Raw genomic sequence first — 18,891 nt, 5'->3', positions numbered from 1 at the left:
TAACACTTTTTTTTTTTAAATTAGTTTTGAAATTAATTTTAAAATTTAAATTATTTTAAAAAAAAAACCCGTCAAATTCAAATTTGTTAAATTTTTTTTGAATGAAAAAAAATTATTTTGTTTGATAGTTCGCGATCTTAAAATTTTATTAATATTATATTAATGTATATCGAATATATGTACATTTTGACGTTTTGACCTTTTAAAGAGCTTTTGAATCATATGTTGAATTTGGATTTGAAAAAATATTTGAGAAAAAGATTTGAAATGACACCATATTGAGATGAATATGAAACATACAACAAATGACTCAAAAAATAATATTTTGACAATTGAAATCATTTATCCAGTGGATTTGTCCAAACAAACTAATGAATTACTTATTATGACTTCAAATCCATCCATATCTCGCTCCAAATACTTAATATTGGAGTAATAATTCAAATAGCATATGAATATATTCGAACATTTCGAGTCGAACTCCAGGCAGTTTTTTTAAAAATCTCGAGATTCAAATCGAACTCGAATTTGAACGGCATGTTTTACTAATATTCAACTTGATTCGTTTACGTCATTAGGACCAAAAAAACGACCTCTTATACTATATAGTCTTTAAAAAAAATTATAAATTAAAATGTTATTCTTCGTGTTGAATGAGTGAAGAGTTTGAGTAAATATTTATTTATATCAATTTAAAATAAATTTTATTAGTATAATAATTAAAATTTTAACCAATTCGCATGATTTAAATATCCAAAATGAATGATTCGTTTTATTTTCTCGAAAACTATGAGATTGCAGCACAAATATATAAATAACAAGTTTTTTTTATGAGTAAGTCTGATTTGAGACCGTCTCACGGATCATAATCTGTGAGACGGGTCAATCCTACCCATATTCACAATAAAAAGTATACTCTTAGCATAAAAAATAATATTTTTTTTGGGTGATCGAAATAAAAGATCCGTCTCACAAATACGACTTATAAACCATCTCACACAAATTTTTGTCCTTTCTTATTTATCTATTAATGTTTTTCTTTGGAAACATTTAGTTATTTTCACATCGAAGACAAACCTTGAAAAGTGGAAGAAAACCAGGCGAGACCGATTCAGCAGCCCAAACTTGCTCTTTTTCTCAGCAAACTCTCTTCTCTTCAACTACTTAACCAAAATCCTCCTTCTTGTTTTTTTCCTTTAAATCAAGCACAGTTTACAAAGAAGAAGTTGAAGAAGCGCAGTTGATTAACATATCAACAAAGAATGACTGCACCAAGTGAGACGAAGAATTCGACAGGCGGCGTTCGAATAGTGCCACCACTGAGGAAGGGCCAGCAGGTCATGAAGGCGGCGGGGGTGGCCGGACAGGCGGTCTTGGAGGAAAAGAGTCACGATGGAGGGTTTCAGACGTCGCCACGGCTGCCTTCCGCCGCTCAGCAGAACACGGAGGTTCTGCATCAGACTGGTGGCAAACTGCCTAAGATCCCAATAAGAACCGCTGTCGGCGGGTTTGCCATTGTCTTCGCGATTGCTTACTTCACTCTGGGTTCCAAGAACAAGGCTGAAGTCACTGCACTTGATGCTGCCAGAGTTGCCAAACCTTAAAAACTTTGAAAAGCGCTATACATATTTTTCCATTTTAATTTATAATAATAATATCGAGTTGATTAATACATTTTTTTATATTATTAAATTATTATTTAGATAAAAATAATATAATTATATTAAATATGTGATTTGTAGATATAATATGTGGATTTTTGAATTTTTAAAATGGATTAATTATTGTAATTGTGAGTAAATTATATGAAAAATATTATTTATCTCGTAAAAACTAATTGATATTACAAATTCGGACTATACAAGACTCAACTAATTGATATTACAAATTCGGACTATAAAAGACTCAACGTTTATATATATAATATATATTTTTTCCATTTTATTTTATTTTAATTTTTTTTAGATTTTATGTAGGTACAATATATATTGATTAGTGTTACACTTTTCGGTGAGATATATTTTGAGCATGCAAATATTATTTTTACAAGGGTTTTTTCTTTGTTTTGAAAATTATCAATTTTTTAAAGTGAAATACTAGGAGAGAAAATAAGAATCGGGAAACGATCCCAATTCATGTGAAGAAAGAAATATATCTGCAACCAAGCTTAGTTCACATGATTGGTGTAAACTGTTGTCTTACCTTCAAGAAATTTTTGTTTTGTAATATAATATTACGTCTGTTTCGTTCTTGCAATTCTTGATTGTCGTGCTTACTTGTATCTCATGTCTTGTACTAGCTCGACTCTTTCCCAAAATGATAATTCTCCATTTATAATCCATATGTACTGAAAAAGGCCAACAGAGAAACAAATTTCTGCTCGTGGTCTGGCCGTTAGTTTCTGACATGGATTCAAGTAACTTAAAAGATATCACCTAACAATCCTAGATGCCACCAAGCATTGTTCATCAACCAAAACTAAATATATCACTTATAAAAACTCCAATGACTCGTACATAGCAGAAGATAAAAACTTGAACTTGTTGTAGAGCGTAATTTGCATGTTCCTTGAGATGTAAGTGATACTTCAAACTGGCTTTCAAATACTTCAACTTTTCAGTCAATCTTGACAGATGAGTAGATAAGCCTAGTGAACAAGAAACATGCATAGAATCCAATCGTACCGGTGAGAACGAAAAATGCATATGAACCAATGAGCATATATCCGAAATAAAGAACGCCTGATACTGGTTTTGTGATGTTGAGCTTTGTGAAGAAGTAGAATGCTGCATAAAGGAAGAGATAGAGTGCAGATGAACCTGAGGTCAAGTACGATCTCCACCACCACAAGTAATCTTCACTGCAGAGCTGGAAATAGCAAAGCACTATAGCGATCTCGGCACAGGTGACAATAAGGATGAGGAATACCAGGAAGAGGAATCCGAAAATGTAATAAAATTGATGTAACCAAATTGACGTCAGGATGAAAAACAGCTCGATGAATATTGCGCCAAATGGGAGTATGCCTCCTATTAATATAGCGAAGACTGGGTTCATGAACCATGCCTGCTCAGGTATTTGCCTTGGAATTTTATTGGTTTTTACTGGATCCTCGATAGTGGGTTTCCTGAACCCTACATAACTACCAACAAAAACAAGTGGGACAGAGATGCCAAACCACAAGAGGACTAATCCAAACATGGTCCCAAATGGGACTGCTCCAGATGATTCCTCTCCCCAAATTAGAGCATTCAACACAAAGAAAACGGAAAACACTGTTCCAGGGAACATGAAAGCTGTTTTAAGAGTAATTTTCTTCCATTCCGTTCCCTTGAACATTTTGTAGAGACGAGCTGAGGTGTAGCCAGCAAACAGGCCCATGAAAACCCAGAGAAATAACAAAGCTGTCATCAAACCCCCTCGGTTTGAAGGAGAAAGGAATCCGAGTGCAGCAAAGACCATTGTCACTAGAATCATCCCAAAACACTGAACACCAGTGCCAACATAAACACACAACAAATCTGAGTTTGTAGGAGGCCTGAAAACATCCCCGTGAACTAATTTCCATCCAGTTTCTTCTTGTGATTCTTCTTGGGTCTCCAATTGGTTGTACTTGGAGATGTCACGGTAGAGGGTCCGAAGCATAATCATGGCCACCATTCCCGAGAGGAAAAGAACAATCAACAATGAGTTGACGATTGAGAACCAATGGATTTGATCATCCGCCATATAAAGATAAGTATCCCATCTAGAAGCCCATTTGATCTCACTCTCCTAGAAGAAAATAATAAAGTCACAGCAGCTTGAAATCAATCATGCGTTTGAACAGATATTTATACATGCACAATAAGAAAAAGAGTAGTACCTGAAACTCCACATCATAGGTAAAAATAATTTCCTTCTGTTCTTCAACTTCAAGAGGGGAATCGTTGCCAGTAACAATGCGTTTTGCATGAGGATCGCAATTTGTTAATCTTGTTTCATCATTCCAATTACCCTCATATTCATGCTTAACACTGAATGCATTGTGTAAACAAAGATCAATGACAAGTCAAGAGATAGTTGAAGCATGAGATAGTTGAAGCATAACATTGAGCGGCAGAATCATATTACCTAAATGGTTTGACTTCAAATCCTACGATTCTTGCAGCATTAGTTCCTTCATCCTTGTGATACTTTACAGTGAAGGCCAAATGGTTGTAGATAAAGTACTTTTGCTCCTTTTTCTATGAACAAACAATTCAGAAAAGAGAGAAAATTGATGGACTTTTTCGTTAAGAAGGGGCCTCTTAATGATTAATCGGTCTAATACTTACTCCACCATACTGCACTTTCACTCCAACGGGGAAACCGTGTTGATACACCAATGAATCCGTGTCAGATCTTTTGTAGGGCATAACTAGAGGGAGATTATCCAATATCCTGCCAGATGGGTTAATTGAGCAATCTGTGGAAAAATGTTCAAAAGGCATAAAATACATTAAAAAAAAAAGTAGCTTACATGTTCACCCGATACTCATCATCAATCTTCTCTTTAAATTCCTTTGCATCTTTGGCTTGAAGAGTACTATGACAAACAACACTACATATTTGCGGTTCTCGCATTTTAAACTGCAAAAAGGAAAGTGATTGTGAAGAACATTTCAACCCGGTGAGAACAAAACTGATCTTAAAGCAAGATGAAACTGGAAAACGTTCATTGCATGAAAGATTAGCAAATTCAAATACAAGAAAGAAACACTAAAGAAAGCCATACTTCATAGGGAGAGTTCTCAATGCGATCCCCACGAAGAACTTCCCCTAGATTTTCCGCACTGTCGACGATTTTCTTCGGTGTACAGTAAGGGAGAGAATAATAGGAATATGGAAGCTGAGTTTTCACCGATGCCAATTTCTGCACTTTCACCTTCAGAATATCACCCTGCCACAAAGAACAGCAAATTGGAGCATTCGCATCATAGCAAGCCCAAATTATAAAGTCAAAGCTGTATACACGCAATTGTAATGGATGTGTAATACATGTATAATTTGTTCAAAATTAGGCTATGAAAGATGAAGATGGACAACATGAATATTAACTCACAAAAACTGCCGCTACATTGTAGTTTGTAGCATCAACTTGGTAAAGAAAGAGTTTCTACTACATACATTAAAATGTCAAATCAGCTACTTCAAAAGGCAGCTTTGAACATCATTTAAATTTGAGGGATAGCGAAGTTTTGATCTTCTAAACAAATTCGTATCACTTCCTCATATTAATCTTAAAAATGTTAAAACACAGAATGAGTTATCAACATCGAGAGATTATGTGAAAGAGAAATGCACTGTTATTAAACTACTATTTTCACCTGCAAAATTCTCTTTAATTTCTATCTTTCACCAAGTATAAATGTGCCACCAGTTGAATCTACATGTTTCGTTACACTCAAAAATTATAAATAGTTAAGAAAAATAACACAATCACGCCCTATTTGAGGCCGCTGACTATTTCCTCAGACATCAAAATAAACAAATTTTTAATGATGCTACCAAATCTGAGAGACCTACAATCATAAGTGTCACTACTTTGGAGTAAAAAAATCAAGTTACTTCTCAAAGAACTTTTTTAGATAAAGGTACTTCTCATATAACATTCTTTTGACTTGAACAAGAACTATATTTAGCCACAATAATGTGATACTTGTCATTCAGTTACAAGTAAAATTTTGATGCTTTTTAGTTAATGAGGAAATAAACCTCTCAGGCTCGAACCAGGGATCTCGTGATGTGAGATATGATGTGGAAATTAGAAGAGCATCGGGTTAACATTTGAAGTAGGCAATAGGATCGTGGGGTCTTAAAGAGTGTCTCAGGGGAAGGGATCAGAAGAAGAATGGGTTAGCAGTGTCACAAAAATAAAAGATTATATGTTCATTAGAAATGATTTCAATAAACTTGTCTCTTTAATTAGATCCAAGCAATAAGGTGTAAAGTTCCACAAAAATAATAAAAAACTGCCACTTCTAAGCTTCAAATAAATTTAGCTCCGTACTGAATAGAAATTTTCCCATGTTATTGCATTGATTTTCTAACTGCTACGATCTTACTAGGAACTTGCAAAAGTTACACTGCAAAACATGCCAATAAAATGTCGTACTACTATTCTGAAACGTAATATTTTCATGGCTGATAATATTATTGATGTGGCAGCGCATATGCAAATACAACCAAAATCAACCAAAAAAATATAGATTATATGAAAACTCATGAGCGTACATTTGCTATAAAAATTACCGGTATGCATTATCAAAACTCAAAGAAGAAAAAAAATCCAGAGATCTGAGAGGGAAACCCATAACCAACAAATTCAAAACAAAATTTACTCACTCTCAGTATTTCACCAGCTTTTAAAAACCCACCATTTACTTGAGACATACACCTGGTCAAATCGTTATTAATCAAGATGAAGAATTCGAAATAAAACTCAAACAAGCAATCGTCGAATCGTCAACTCTCAGAGGAGCATATTACAGTAAAGAGTGTGTAAAACCATTCATTCATACCTTGAAGAAATCTTTGGGAGCAACGCCGGGAAGATAGAAAGCGCGAGCGACGGAGAGGAAGAAGGTGAAACAGACGCACAGCCGAATCGCGTGAGGCATCCTCCCCACGAGCTCCATGAGTTAACTTTAACACTTGCGAATCGATGATCAAAGATGTATCGATACTTGTAATGATGGAACAGTTCAGCCGGTTCGGGAACAAGAGCGAAGAGGAAACCGGAAGAAAAACACGATTCCGACTGGAGAGAGCGGAGGCTGGTTTTTGTATATTATCATCGTTTTTTCAATGCGATCGGGACTAAAAAGATCTGGACCTTTGATCTCGTTTGATTTCCATGGATTGATTGGATCTGATGAAAAAAATTACTGGACTGAGATTATGTATTGACATGAAAAATAATATTTTTTTTTTATAAATTAGATCGAATTAAAAATCGTCATCCAATCGGATTAGTTATGTGACGAGTTCTCATAAAGCTTTTGTGATGAACGAGGAACGGACCTACGTCTGAAAGAGAATACTGACTAGGATGTGAGTTTCGGTGTAAAATTCTAGAAAATTCATTTCTAATCAATAATGTTATTAAGCTCCATTCTTCCATAAGACAACGGGACGGGCTTGCGCGAGAGTCGAATGACCCATGTATCGTGCTATAATGATCAAATCCCTTTCTTGACGCACTCAACTACGTCGAACCTCCAATCCTTTCTGCTTCATTTGGTAGAAAAGAATCCATACCAGAATGCCTATTATCTAGTGCTAGAAGCGAGCAAGATTGGATATGGTCTACAGTGGGAAATGGGTTTATTTTTTTTTGCTAAAAATATTAATTATTTAATTAAATAATTAATATTTAATCAATTATATATGTACTTTTTTTGGCCTGATTTCACCCCTTTTTTTGTTGTATTGAGATATTGGAAGTCCATCTTGTTTTTGAAACAATAATTATATCTGTGTATATATCCCTTTATTAACTTTCTCGCAGCATAAAAAAAACATGCAGAAAACATTTGATTACAAAAGTCTTCATCTTGCCAAATGATGCCAACTGATTTATAGTTTTGATACGCAAATAAGACAACAGTTTAGTGAACAAATAAATCATATAACAAGGGCTCGATACGAGCATCTTCTAATCCCAACTGCGTGCTATGGTTGAAAATGGCGAAACATGAACTCGATACCATCTCAAGCAAAACAACTCGAACTGGAATTTAAAACGAACCGACTCAATCGAAAACCAATAATACCTTAATGTGAGAAGTGTATGTTGAAGCACGAATAAAGTTTAGTTCCAGAAAGGGACCGATGACAACACTGTTTGATCACCGTCAAGACATAGAAAAAGAAAAACTCACCATGGTACATGCACACCCATTGTTATAGAATTTTTGAATTTGTTCAATAAATAGTAGTGCCACTTACAAGACATTCAGGTCTTAGGACCAATGTCTTTAAGAGCACATATCTGCTCTTCTCCCATTGCAGACATGACGGATACCACTAGATCTTTTCCTTCCTCAAACCCACCTTTAATCTACATGCGATCAAAAGCACAATCAGTATTTTTTTTAATTTAAATGTGTCCTAAAATCAATCATTCTTTATTTTGTTTGAAATTTTCAATAAGTATAAGAATTTTATGCGTTTAGGATCAACTTCAAGTGAATCTTGACGTAAGCAATTGATCTTGTTAGCCGATAATAGAAAATGTTCATGTTGATAAAATAGCAAACCTGGACAAGCAGATTTTCATCTGTAGGGAGCTTCAAGTCATCTTTGGTGTTTCCATTTTCAGTCAGAAGGGAAACCTACAACAAAGACAAGGGAACCAACCCATTCAAGTATTCCAACATTAGAATAAATACCAACTAAACCTAATCTTGAATTTAAATTCAAGGTATAAACTATGCGTCTCGCTTGATATGCCGCATGATGTATGCATAGATATACGCTGTTTCCAATTTTGGCTCATCAAACAACCAGACAAGGAATTAATCTCTAGAAAATTGGTCAACAAAAGTTACTGAGATCAGGAGTTGCATTTAAAGCATCTTTTTGATTCAAAATTTGATTACTTTATAAAAGTAGAAAAGGATATCATAGATGATATCGACAATAATACTATCTGAAACACAGTAATAAAACAAATTTGTATGACTGAACTAAAAGTAAATATAAAAAAAGCGAAAATATGAATTACCATGGGAATTAGAAAGCAACAAAATGAAATGCAGACGTAAAAAGAAATATATAGCAACTAAACCGAGAGTAGGATGCTAGTCTCAGATACCGACAAGAAACCTTGATGGAGAGAGAGTTAAAAAAGGCATAAATATTGAAAATACTAGACAAATATATTGAATGATTGTAAACATCCAGTTTGCATCATCCACATTATTTTCAGCGTTCCTATAAAAATGCCCAAATTATTTCAGAATAGGATAGAGTAAATTCAGTAACTTACAAAACCATCTTCAGAGATGTCAATAAGTTGATAATCAGTGCGGTTCACATGAGGCACCTAAGAAAATATTTAAGAACAAAATAAGTCAATTTTATTGGTAATAAAACAGAACAGAAGAGTGCTTTGCTCAAAGGTCAGAAACAATAACGGCAAGGATAAAACAAATAAATCGACGACACATTACATCACAGTTGTGTGAGGATGGAACAATATCCTCAAGCTTCTTGCCATTGAATATGTCAATTGCCACAAAGTGACACTTTGCATGCCCATGCTTGCCAGTTTTCGAGGTCGAGACCTCCACGACCTATTCAAACATGATAGGGACGAAATTATCACACTCAAACATCAAGGTTTTTCGGATGAATATGACAGAAAAATCCAATATTTTTTTCTAAATAATCAACTTATTGTTTTTTGCTTTCAATATTATCAATATATGTCACCACAAACGGAGGGAAGAGTTCACCAGATATGGTGATACTATTTCTTGCCACGAAGACAAGGTCATATGCAATCACAATCGACAAAGAGTTAATATACTAGGAAAAGACACATTGTGTTGATGGAATAAATTAATGAGTTAACTAAATACATTTGAATAAACTCCATAAGAACTATACATTATGCATTATTGCATCTTGGAAGACACCATGTCTACAAACATTTGATTGACACAAAAAAAAGAAATTATATGCCTCCAGGAACAAAAATATTTACAGGTTGACATAAATGAGAATCTTGTCAGGAAGCATTATGCTGCAGTGCATATTATTACGCTACAGTTTCATTTTATTTGAAAGGATGATATCATTTCCATGTAATTCCAGCCAGCATACAGTACATTTTTTAAAAAGATTTTATGGCAATTTTTTCCGCTAACATAATACCACAAATGAAAGGAACTTAAAAGCCTCGTGAGAAAGTCTAATCCCATGGTAAGTGTCCTAGACACTCACAAAATAAAGGTGAAACAAAATTTCAGGAACAAAAATTCAAGAGTAAAGCAACAAAAGTTTGAAGGTAAGCCTAAACATATTGAAAAAGACATTCCAAGTAATTGGTTTTACATATAAAACGTAGCCTCACAAAAAAGGAAATACAAGCCTAGATAATGGATATGGATCCGTGATTTATCAATCCTTAATATAGTACATTCTGACAATGCATCAAAAATATATTTTTTCCAATCGATTATCCAATAACTAATACATTAATGTTGAATTGTTCCTCGTGAACTTCACTGTTTTCTAACATTAGGTTACACAACGTTAGCTAAGATGAACTTAAAACACGAAGTATGAAACTTATCAATTCCAAAACCTAAGAAAAAGCTATATCAAGATTTCAATTGTTCAGCGAAGTATCAATCCATTATTGACTCAAGAAACCTTGGGGCAGTGGACTTGAATCCCACTGCCAATTGTCGACTGAGAATATGCCCCATACTTGTCAAAAATTCAAAAATACGTAAGACCAAGAAGAGATATATATATTCAAAAAAACAAATTTAAATAAGAAATTGGGGAAAAGAATGGGACGAACATGTACAACAAAAATAACCTAGAGGATAAGAAGGGACAAAACAAATCGATACGTGATACACGTCCTGGATGGAGAATCGAACAACCCATCAAGATCTGAAGAAACTAACAAAAACCCAGATCCAAATTCCACAAAATGATCGAATCTACGACGAAAATCGAGGGAAAAAAAATCAAAAACCTTGCAAGGCCTGCCTTTGATGACTATGTAGCCGTTCTTACGGATGGTGCCGGCTTGCTGAGGGTAAGTCTTGGAGGCACCAGCGTCCGCCTTCGACTCAAAGTGATGTTCCTCGTCCGACATCTCTGTCTTTCTTTATGCAAGTTTGATTTTGTTGAAGAAAGAGCTTCGGCCTTTTTCCTGTGTGTGTCTATATATATATATATATATATATATATATATATATATATATATATATATATATATATATATATATATATATATATATATCTTTTACTATTTATTAAGTTTAAGCTTAGAATAACTGTTTTTGGTGTCTTTAGTCTGTTTTTTGGTTTCTCTATTTTGCCCCTATTTGATATCAAAATTATATTTTTGTTTTTTTTTTTAATTTCAAAAAATATTTTTGTTTTTATTTTTTTTATTACAATTATTCAAATAGCACTTTAGTACCTCGATAATTTGTCAACTTTCATTTTAGTCCATAAATAATTATAAAAAAAAATTGTACACACACGCACCGCGTGTGCAGAGTAGCTAGTATATATATATGTATGTAGCATGTCCACGCATCCATTGCAAAATCTCATACTATACGTTTTTTAAATAAAAAACATGGAATCATCTATCATATATTATTAAGGTAGATGATAGGAATGTAGCAATCGAATCAAATCAAAGATTAGTAAACATTTAAACATCGAATTTGACTCAAATTAAATATATTCGCATGAGAGGTCAATTAAAGGCTTGGAAATTCTAATTTTTTGTGCTATATTCGCGAGCTATTAGAGCTATTTCTTGTACATTAAGTTTTGATATGGAAAGTTTGAAAACTCAAAAGCCTAAAAAGCTCTATATATATATATATATATATATATATATATATATATATATATATATATATATATATATATATATATTCATCTCGAATATTAAAATATTATATTAATAAAACATCATGCTCATGAGCGAGTCGTAAATTATCGAATAAAATAATTTTGGCTTAAGTTTGACTCGAAAAAAGTTAGAATATATTCGAGTTTCGTTCGAATTCGATAACTTCAAAACATATCAAATATTTATCGAATTATCTCGATTCGTTTACGTCATTGTTGAAAGCGTAGAATAAGTAACTTTGATATTATATTTTAGTTAAAAAAAACTACTCCACTCAAATTACAAATTAATCCATTTTTATTTGATAAAAATATCATAAAATATATATTAATAAATTTTACATTTAAATATATAACTATAATATCTTATTAATGTTACATGGTCACAAACAAATTTCTTGTCTTTATCGAACTTCTGAATATCTTATAATTATAACTAAAGGCCATAAATAATTTTTGTAAAAATATTATATATATATATATATATATATATATATATATATATATATATATCGTGTAAAGAGTATTTGTTTTTTTTTTTAGAAAGTTGTAATTGTATTAAGAATAATCATCCATTACAAATCTAATTAACCAGAAGATAAGCTCATCATTCATTCTGACAAACAATGGATAAGTGGAAGAAATAAAACAAACAATTTATTGGTCTTCTTATATGCTTTCCAACTTCAGTAACACATACACCAAAATAGTCAAGATCATTCTAAGTAGACGTGACTGCTTACCGTGCTAGTAAAGAATCCGATTCAATCAATACATTAAGAAAGTCACCTTCAAAGATAGTCAGGAGTTCTCCATGAACTACCGAGAGAGGCTGTATAATATGTTTGCAAAAGTTATGAGAAGGCGACCTTGGTTCTCTCTTAGTACACCCCAATTCTAGCCTACTCAAATTTGAATGTTTCAGGATAGCTCGTATATACCATAATGAAACCCAACTTTTGGGCTTCAATGAATTGGGGCTTGCAAGTTTTTTAAGACATTTCGAGCAATTTCGACAGAAAACCTGCTCATAATATTTAAATACGAAATGTATAAATTGTTTTTTAACAAATAAATTTTAAAAAATTAGTATCACAATAAAGTAATTATAGCACTAACTCCACTCCCCTAAATTATGCTTGATGATTAAACAAAAGACATAACGTAATTATTTGAAGTTGTACGACTCAAGTTATGATGATAATCCACCGCCCAAAATTTATATTATGATTATTTGAGAGGCTGATATACAATTTTTTCCTATTTGATAGGAAGATCGAATATAAAATTTTGGGATTTATATTATATTTGTTTAATGCTAAATACATATGTTTTTAAATTTTCTCCGAGTTAATATATAAATAAGACTCCATACATATTAATCATATTTCGATTTAAGTCATCCAAAAACTAGTTTAGAAAAGATGATTGTTCAAATCTAGGGATGCAAATGAATCAAATTGTTTGTGAGTTATTTGAAGCTCGATTAGATAAAAGCTCGTCTGAGCTTATTTAATGAGACTCGTTAAGATAAATGAAACAAACTCAAGCTTTTCAATATTCAGTTCGTTAGCTCGTGAACATGTTTATTGGTAAATTCACGAGTCATCTCTTACATGAAAAAATAATAGTTTTGATATTTGATTTATTTATTTTGCATATTACTAATAAAATATATATTGAAAAATCTATTAAATAAAATTAATTTTTTTAATAAGAATGTTATATTTTTGGGGAAGTTGGTGAAAAATCCCCAATCATAATATATCTTTGGGTTAAGTCCCTACCCACAAAATTGTGGTACTATGTCATACAAAATGTGGTACACTTCATGTGGAAATGTGGTACACTTAATGTGGAAATGCGGTACTAAAAAAGTACCTAGGGACTGAACACAAAAAAAAAAAACGGCGGCTGAGGACTGAAGGCCAATTTTCCGTATATTTTTCTCTAAATATATAATTTAATTTTCAATGAATTTAATGAAGATTTAAGTTTATAATTAATATTTATTAAGTTGGTATAGACTCGATAAAAATTTGAATAAATAAAAATCGAGCTCGATTCGATTATAAACGAATCAAGCTCCAACATTCAAGAGTTTGGCTCGACTCGTCTCGATTACATCCCTATTCAAATCCATATATACTAGTTTGGGGAATTTGGTGAAAAATCCCCAATCAAAACATTTATTTGGATTCACTCCCTACCCACAAAATTATGATACTATTTCATACAAAACTGGTACACTTCATGTGGAAATGTGATACAATTCATGTGGAAATTTGTAGTTGATGAAAACGGTACACCTAAAATATTTTAAAATATATAATGATATAAATACCAAGTTTCGATTATTCAATACAACAAAATCCTGCTAATTGCTATTAATTAATGCTGTTTGTGTTTCGATTTACATAGTTGCTTGTGCTCTAACATTAAGAATATTGATAATTAGCTTTGAATAACATAAAAACAGAATTTATCTCAATAAATATTTTGAGCATAAAATATAATCTAAATTTATCTACATCTATCTATATATATCTATTATACACTATACCATATATAAAGTTTCGACGCTCTTCTGACGTGATTGGTATGAATGAATGAAATAAAATATGAATGAAATCAATGTTGGAATGTAACAGAATGAAGATGAAAATAGATTGATAACATTTTTACAATTATAATGATAGATCGCTCTCAATTTACATAACCACAATAACATCATATTGCTAATCACCTAATCACAAATATATAATCATGTTATATGTTACAATTCAGTTTTTTTAAGATTAGCAAGTCTATGTGAGATGATATCAGATATTTATAAAAGAAATCAACGATAATTAAAGTTAAAGTACAACCGATGAGAGTTATCGTCAAGAGAACTTTTGCTTAATCTAAATGTGATTGGCAAAAACTTGTGTGAGACGGTCTTACGGGTCGTATTTGTGAGACAGATATCTTATTTGGATCATCCATGAAAAGTATTACTTTTTATGCTACGAGTATTACTTTTTATTGTGAATATGAGTAAGGTTGACTCGTCTCACATATTAAGATTCGTGAGACGGTCTCACATGAAACTCACTGGTGATTGGTATTGCTTACGTTCTACGTGAAGTTGAAGTTTGAGTGATTTTCAAATTGTTAAAGATATAATTGGACCACAAATAGGACCATATTGCATCTCTTTTTCTTGAAATAAATGCTATTTATACTTCATCACGACTCTTGAGCGCACCTTATTCACATTAAAATGTTTGATCTTATATTTAATATTCTCTATTATTTGCTATGATACACTAGATTAAACACTTTATATGTATCACGCATAATTGGATTAACAGATCTTTTTTTTACGAAAATGGAGGAATCAGTTCTACTGTATCAATATTTTAAAACTTAAAATCTTGTCTCAAATTTGGAACTTTGATGCATATTGACACAAAACGTTCAAAAAGCAATGAAGGATAATGAACCATCTCTCATTTGCAAGTGTGTGTGTGTATATATATATATGTGTGTGTGTCAACCCTACCGATATTCACAATAAAAAAATAATACTCTTAACATAAAAAGTTATAATTTTTCATAGATGACCCAAATAATAGATATGTCTCACAAAATACAACCCGTGAGACCGTTTCACACAAATTTTTGTCCACTAAAAATATGATTCCTTGAGGTTCAGTGATCCGTGATGGTTCAATTATTTCACTATACTTCTATTACATTAGCGAATCCATCAAAACAGCAAAATCCACTCTTTCACGTATTGGGATTAACTGTTAACAATTTTAGCCACTAGTAATAGCATGAAAAGGATAAAAATATCCATGTATGAAGAAAACTCAGGCTGCTATACAATCTTAAAACGGAAAAAAAATCAAGTTCACGACATATAACATCTCTCAAAAATATAAAATGCTAAAAACTGAAAATTTTCAATTCAATATTCTCATTTTTCTGTGATTGGTTCGAGATCCTTCAGCAGTCCAGCTACCTGTTGCATGGTAGGACGCTTTGAAGGAACCTCAGCTGTGCAAAGATATCCAATCTTGAACGCTTCTACCAGTTGCTCATCTGGTCCGGTTCCACGAATTTTCGGATCAATTGCTTGTGATTCTTGTTTCCTCTTAACTAATCCTCTGACCCAATTAACCAAATTTGTTTCCGTGTCCTCTGGATAAGGATCTCCAACAGGCCTTTTCCCAGTTATCAGCTCGAAAAGAATAACCCCGAATCAGTATACATCAGATTTTGGTGTTGGGGTCTTTGGAGAGTTGGTTTCTTGCTGAAATAACTCAGGTGGATATCCTGGTGATCCACGAGCAATCTCATCCTCGAGCCCGTTCCCAAAAATCTTTGCCAGTCCAAAATCCGACAATCTTGGCTCCAAGCTAGAGTCAAGAAAAACACTGCTAGCTTTGACGTCTCTGTGAATAATAGAGGGAAAGCAGCCGTGATGAAGAAATGCCAGTGCACGTGCCGTGCCAAGTGCTATCTTGTGCCTGAATTTCCAAGTCGTTAGCGACCCTTCAGACCCAACATTTTGTATCCTATTGTTTTCGTCTTCCCATGTGTTGGTGTTCCAATCTTCTGTTGTTTGAACACCGAGTGGAAAATCATATAGCAGGTTTTGCAGGTTCCCATTCTCCATGTAATCATATATAGCAATTCTTTGATCTCCGGCCAGGCAATATCCAGTTAATGGAACTAGATTAGGATGTTTAATTCGACCAAGATACTCGAGTTCCCTTGCTGCTTTGCTTCTTGGTCTGTCATGGTGGATCCATGGATCAAGACTTTAACAGCAACATGAATCCCTCCCGGTAAAACTCCACCATAGACCGGCCCAAACCTCCCTTCAGCCAACAATGTATCCCGGTCAAACTGAGAAGTTGCAGACAAGATGTCTACAAATGTGAAATTCAACAATGGTTTCTCGAAAATTACAACTGGCACAGTTGTTGCTTGCCTAAAATCAGCTACCCACGTGGCTGAATCAGTCTGGAATGAAAAGGGTCCCGAGATATTTTGTTCTTCCTTCAAAGAATTCTGTTTCACGCTGCCCTGGATTCTAGTTTTTCTTCGGTATCCGAAGGCTAAAAAGAGTAAGGCCACAAGTAAACAAATCATCGAGAGGGACAAAGCCAGGGCAAGCTTTAGTCCCCTATGCTTCGGAGAATTTCTTTTAAAGAAGGCTGGATTTGCAGCAATCGGACAGCTGTTGACAGATCCAATAAAAGTCGTGCTAACAGTTTCAGGGGAAATTTGTGATGCTCAAAAACTTAGGTTGTTTATGAGAAATTGAATCTCTCCATATTCTGGAGTTCTTCTAACAGCATCAAGGGGATGTCTCCTGTCAGATTGTTGTAAGAAAGGTCAAGAACTTCAAGATTCTTTGATAAGAAGCCGAGGAATACGATCACTAAGATGGTTTTTCGAGAGATCAAGTATCCTCAAACTATTCTCAAATGACATATTAGTTGGAATTTGGCCGATCAAGTTAGTTCCAGACAAATTCAAGTACTCTAAAATGGTGAGATCATCAACTTTGAAGAATCGTTGTTCGGTGAACCTATTATGCGCGAGATTAAGGTGTCTGAGATTCTGAGAATTACTCAAATCAGTAAACTCTCCACTGAATTGGTTCTCTGACAAATCCAAATGCTGCAAATTTGTCCAATTGAAGGTGGAGCTAAAGCTAACGATATCAATGTGGCCTTGAAACTGGTTTTTGCTCAAATCAATGACCACCAGTGGACCTTCAAATATACCAACAACAGAACCCTTAAACAAGTTGCCCGAAATATTCAGATATCTAATCATTTTCATCCCTAAAAAATCAGAATCCCGACCCAGAATTTCGTTTTCAGCCAAGTTCAGGAATCTCAAGTCCGGGAATGCACCTCCAAAACAATTAGGAAGAGAACCACAAAGCTTGTTTGCAGATAGATCGATGGAAACCAAGAACCGGCATTGCAAAATTCCCAACGGGATAGCTGATTCAAACACATTGCCACTGAGATTCAGAACTTGCAAATTCAGGAGGGAGCTAATTGCTTCAGGTATACTCCCGTATAAACGGTTGAGAGAAAGGTCCAAACTATGAAGTTGTCCATAATTGCCTATGTTACTCGGAAAACTCCCATATATTTGGTTGAATGAGAGATTAAGATTCTTGAGTGAGCCCAGACTCCAAAAATCAAAAGGCAAAGCAGTGATGTTGTTATTGCTAAGATCCAAAGTTTCAAGATTTGTCAATTTTCCTATGGTATTATCAGGAATTACACCAGATAGCCCCAAACCAGGCAATTCCAACTTAACAACACTTTCACCTTTGGCATCACAATAAATACCTCTCAATGAACAAATCGAACCCGAAAAGCCAAGATCTTTAGACACATTTAAGCCCATTTTTTGCAAGAATTCGAAGACAAATGACTCATCAGTTGCAAGTTTTCGGCAAACCAAAGATCTAAAGAACAGTGTTAAAACCAAAAAAGAACGAAACATTCCCAACCCCATCATTTCTTTGCTATGCAGTACTTACTCAGGAATTGATTAAGACAAAAAAAACATTAATTGCCAAACCGCCCCAACCGCCCACGGAATCTTCATCTTCAAACCTTCAATCTCAAACCAAAGCACCATCAATGCATTACAAACTCCTTCAACAACAAAAACCCATAAACACCGCCACTACAGACCTCTCAAATATCAATTTGAGGTTCCAAGAAACTACAAAGAAAGGTTTACAATTTTTCAGAACCTCAAGGAAATAGAAAGGATTTATGCATACGCATGAAAGCTATCTCACACAAAGCGAATGGATTTGAACAGGGAAAAATCAAACCTTTCATGGTCTGAGATAATGAACACTAGAGAATGAATATAGCCTACAGGGGAAGAGGCATAACAGTCAACCTGTCCACACCTGTGTACACTCAAATGGAGCCAAGAAACAAAATATCCCAGAAAACAAGTCGCTGTCACTTTGACAAACAAACAAGGGATAGCTCAAAATTTCCAAAAACAAGTATTTTTAACTGAAAGAAAAAGGTGGGGACGATCGTTGTTATATTATTTGTGTAGTAAATAGAATAAACGGACAGTTCAGAGTAGAAAGAAAGATGTTTTGGGTTCCTAAATGGCAAAGATATTTGAAGTTAGAAAATGTATCAAGGGGTTGGTGAATAATAACAGTGTGTTGGTTGTAAAATAATTGTGCTTTATAAACAA

General features: G+C 33.7%; 2 protein-coding genes and 1 pseudogene across 2 annotated transcripts; all 3 read right to left on the bottom strand.

Annotated features, from left to right (window-relative positions):
• Positions 1-2,307: 2,307 nt before the first annotated feature.
• On the bottom strand, positions 2,308-6,887 carry LOC140805860 (transmembrane 9 superfamily member 9-like). Its single transcript, XM_073162205.1, has 7 exons — positions 6,543-6,887; positions 4,757-4,921; positions 4,502-4,611; positions 4,317-4,422; positions 4,114-4,226; positions 3,866-4,016; positions 2,308-3,774 (listed from the first exon to the last, which is right to left on the bottom strand). The coding sequence occupies exons 1-7, from the start codon at positions 6,657-6,659 to the stop codon at positions 2,617-2,619; spliced, it is 1,920 nt and encodes a 639-aa protein (XP_073018306.1). The 5' UTR covers positions 6,660-6,887; the 3' UTR covers positions 2,308-2,616.
• An 888-nt stretch (positions 6,888-7,775) lies between these two features.
• LOC140805861 (eukaryotic translation initiation factor 5A-4) lies at positions 7,776-10,953 on the bottom strand. The gene is made up of 5 exons (XM_073162206.1): positions 10,739-10,953; positions 9,198-9,320; positions 9,014-9,070; positions 8,283-8,357; positions 7,776-8,083 (listed from the first exon to the last, which is right to left on the bottom strand). The coding sequence occupies exons 1-5, from the start codon at positions 10,859-10,861 to the stop codon at positions 7,979-7,981; spliced, it is 483 nt and encodes a 160-aa protein (XP_073018307.1). The 5' UTR covers positions 10,862-10,953; the 3' UTR covers positions 7,776-7,978.
• A 4,503-nt stretch (positions 10,954-15,456) lies between these two features.
• Positions 15,457-18,577, bottom strand: LOC140805859 (probable LRR receptor-like serine/threonine-protein kinase At2g24230; annotated as a pseudogene).
• Positions 18,578-18,891: the final 314 nt, after the last annotated feature.

Source organism: Primulina eburnea, chromosome 11, assembly GCF_022965805.1.
Source record: "Primulina eburnea isolate SZY01 chromosome 11, ASM2296580v1, whole genome shotgun sequence".
Classification (NCBI taxonomy): domain Eukaryota; kingdom Viridiplantae; phylum Streptophyta; class Magnoliopsida; order Lamiales; family Gesneriaceae; genus Primulina; species Primulina eburnea.
The sequence above is the reverse complement of the archived record's forward strand: the minus strand, read 5'-3'. Positions and strand labels throughout refer to the sequence as shown.

What these genes read in the sequence shown, in the direction of transcription:
- LOC140805860 (XM_073162205.1), bottom strand. Translation starts at nt 6,659, where the DNA reads ATGGAGCTCGTGGGGAGGATGCCTCACGCGATTCGGCTGTGCGTCTGT. An exon ending in TTGAGAACTCTCCCTATGAA is followed by an intron (nt 4,612 to 4,756) that starts GTATGGCTTTCT and finishes TCCTTTTTGCAG; the next exon opens with TTTAAAATGCGAGAACCGCA. An exon ending in TTTGAAGTCAAACCATTTAG is followed by an intron (nt 4,017 to 4,113) that starts GTAATATGATTC and finishes CAATGCATTCAG; the next exon opens with TGTTAAGCATGAATATGAGG.
- LOC140805861 (XM_073162206.1), bottom strand. Translation starts at nt 10,861, where the DNA reads ATGTCGGACGAGGAACATCACTTTGAGTCGAAGGCGGACGCTGGTGCC. An exon ending in CATCCTCACACAACTGTGAT is followed by an intron (nt 9,071 to 9,197) that starts GTAATGTGTCGT and finishes ATATTTTCTTAG; the next exon opens with GTGCCTCATGTGAACCGCAC. An exon ending in ACATCTCTGAAGATGGTTTT is followed by an intron (nt 8,358 to 9,013) that starts GTAAGTTACTGA and finishes TCTTTGTTGTAG; the next exon opens with GTTTCCCTTCTGACTGAAAA.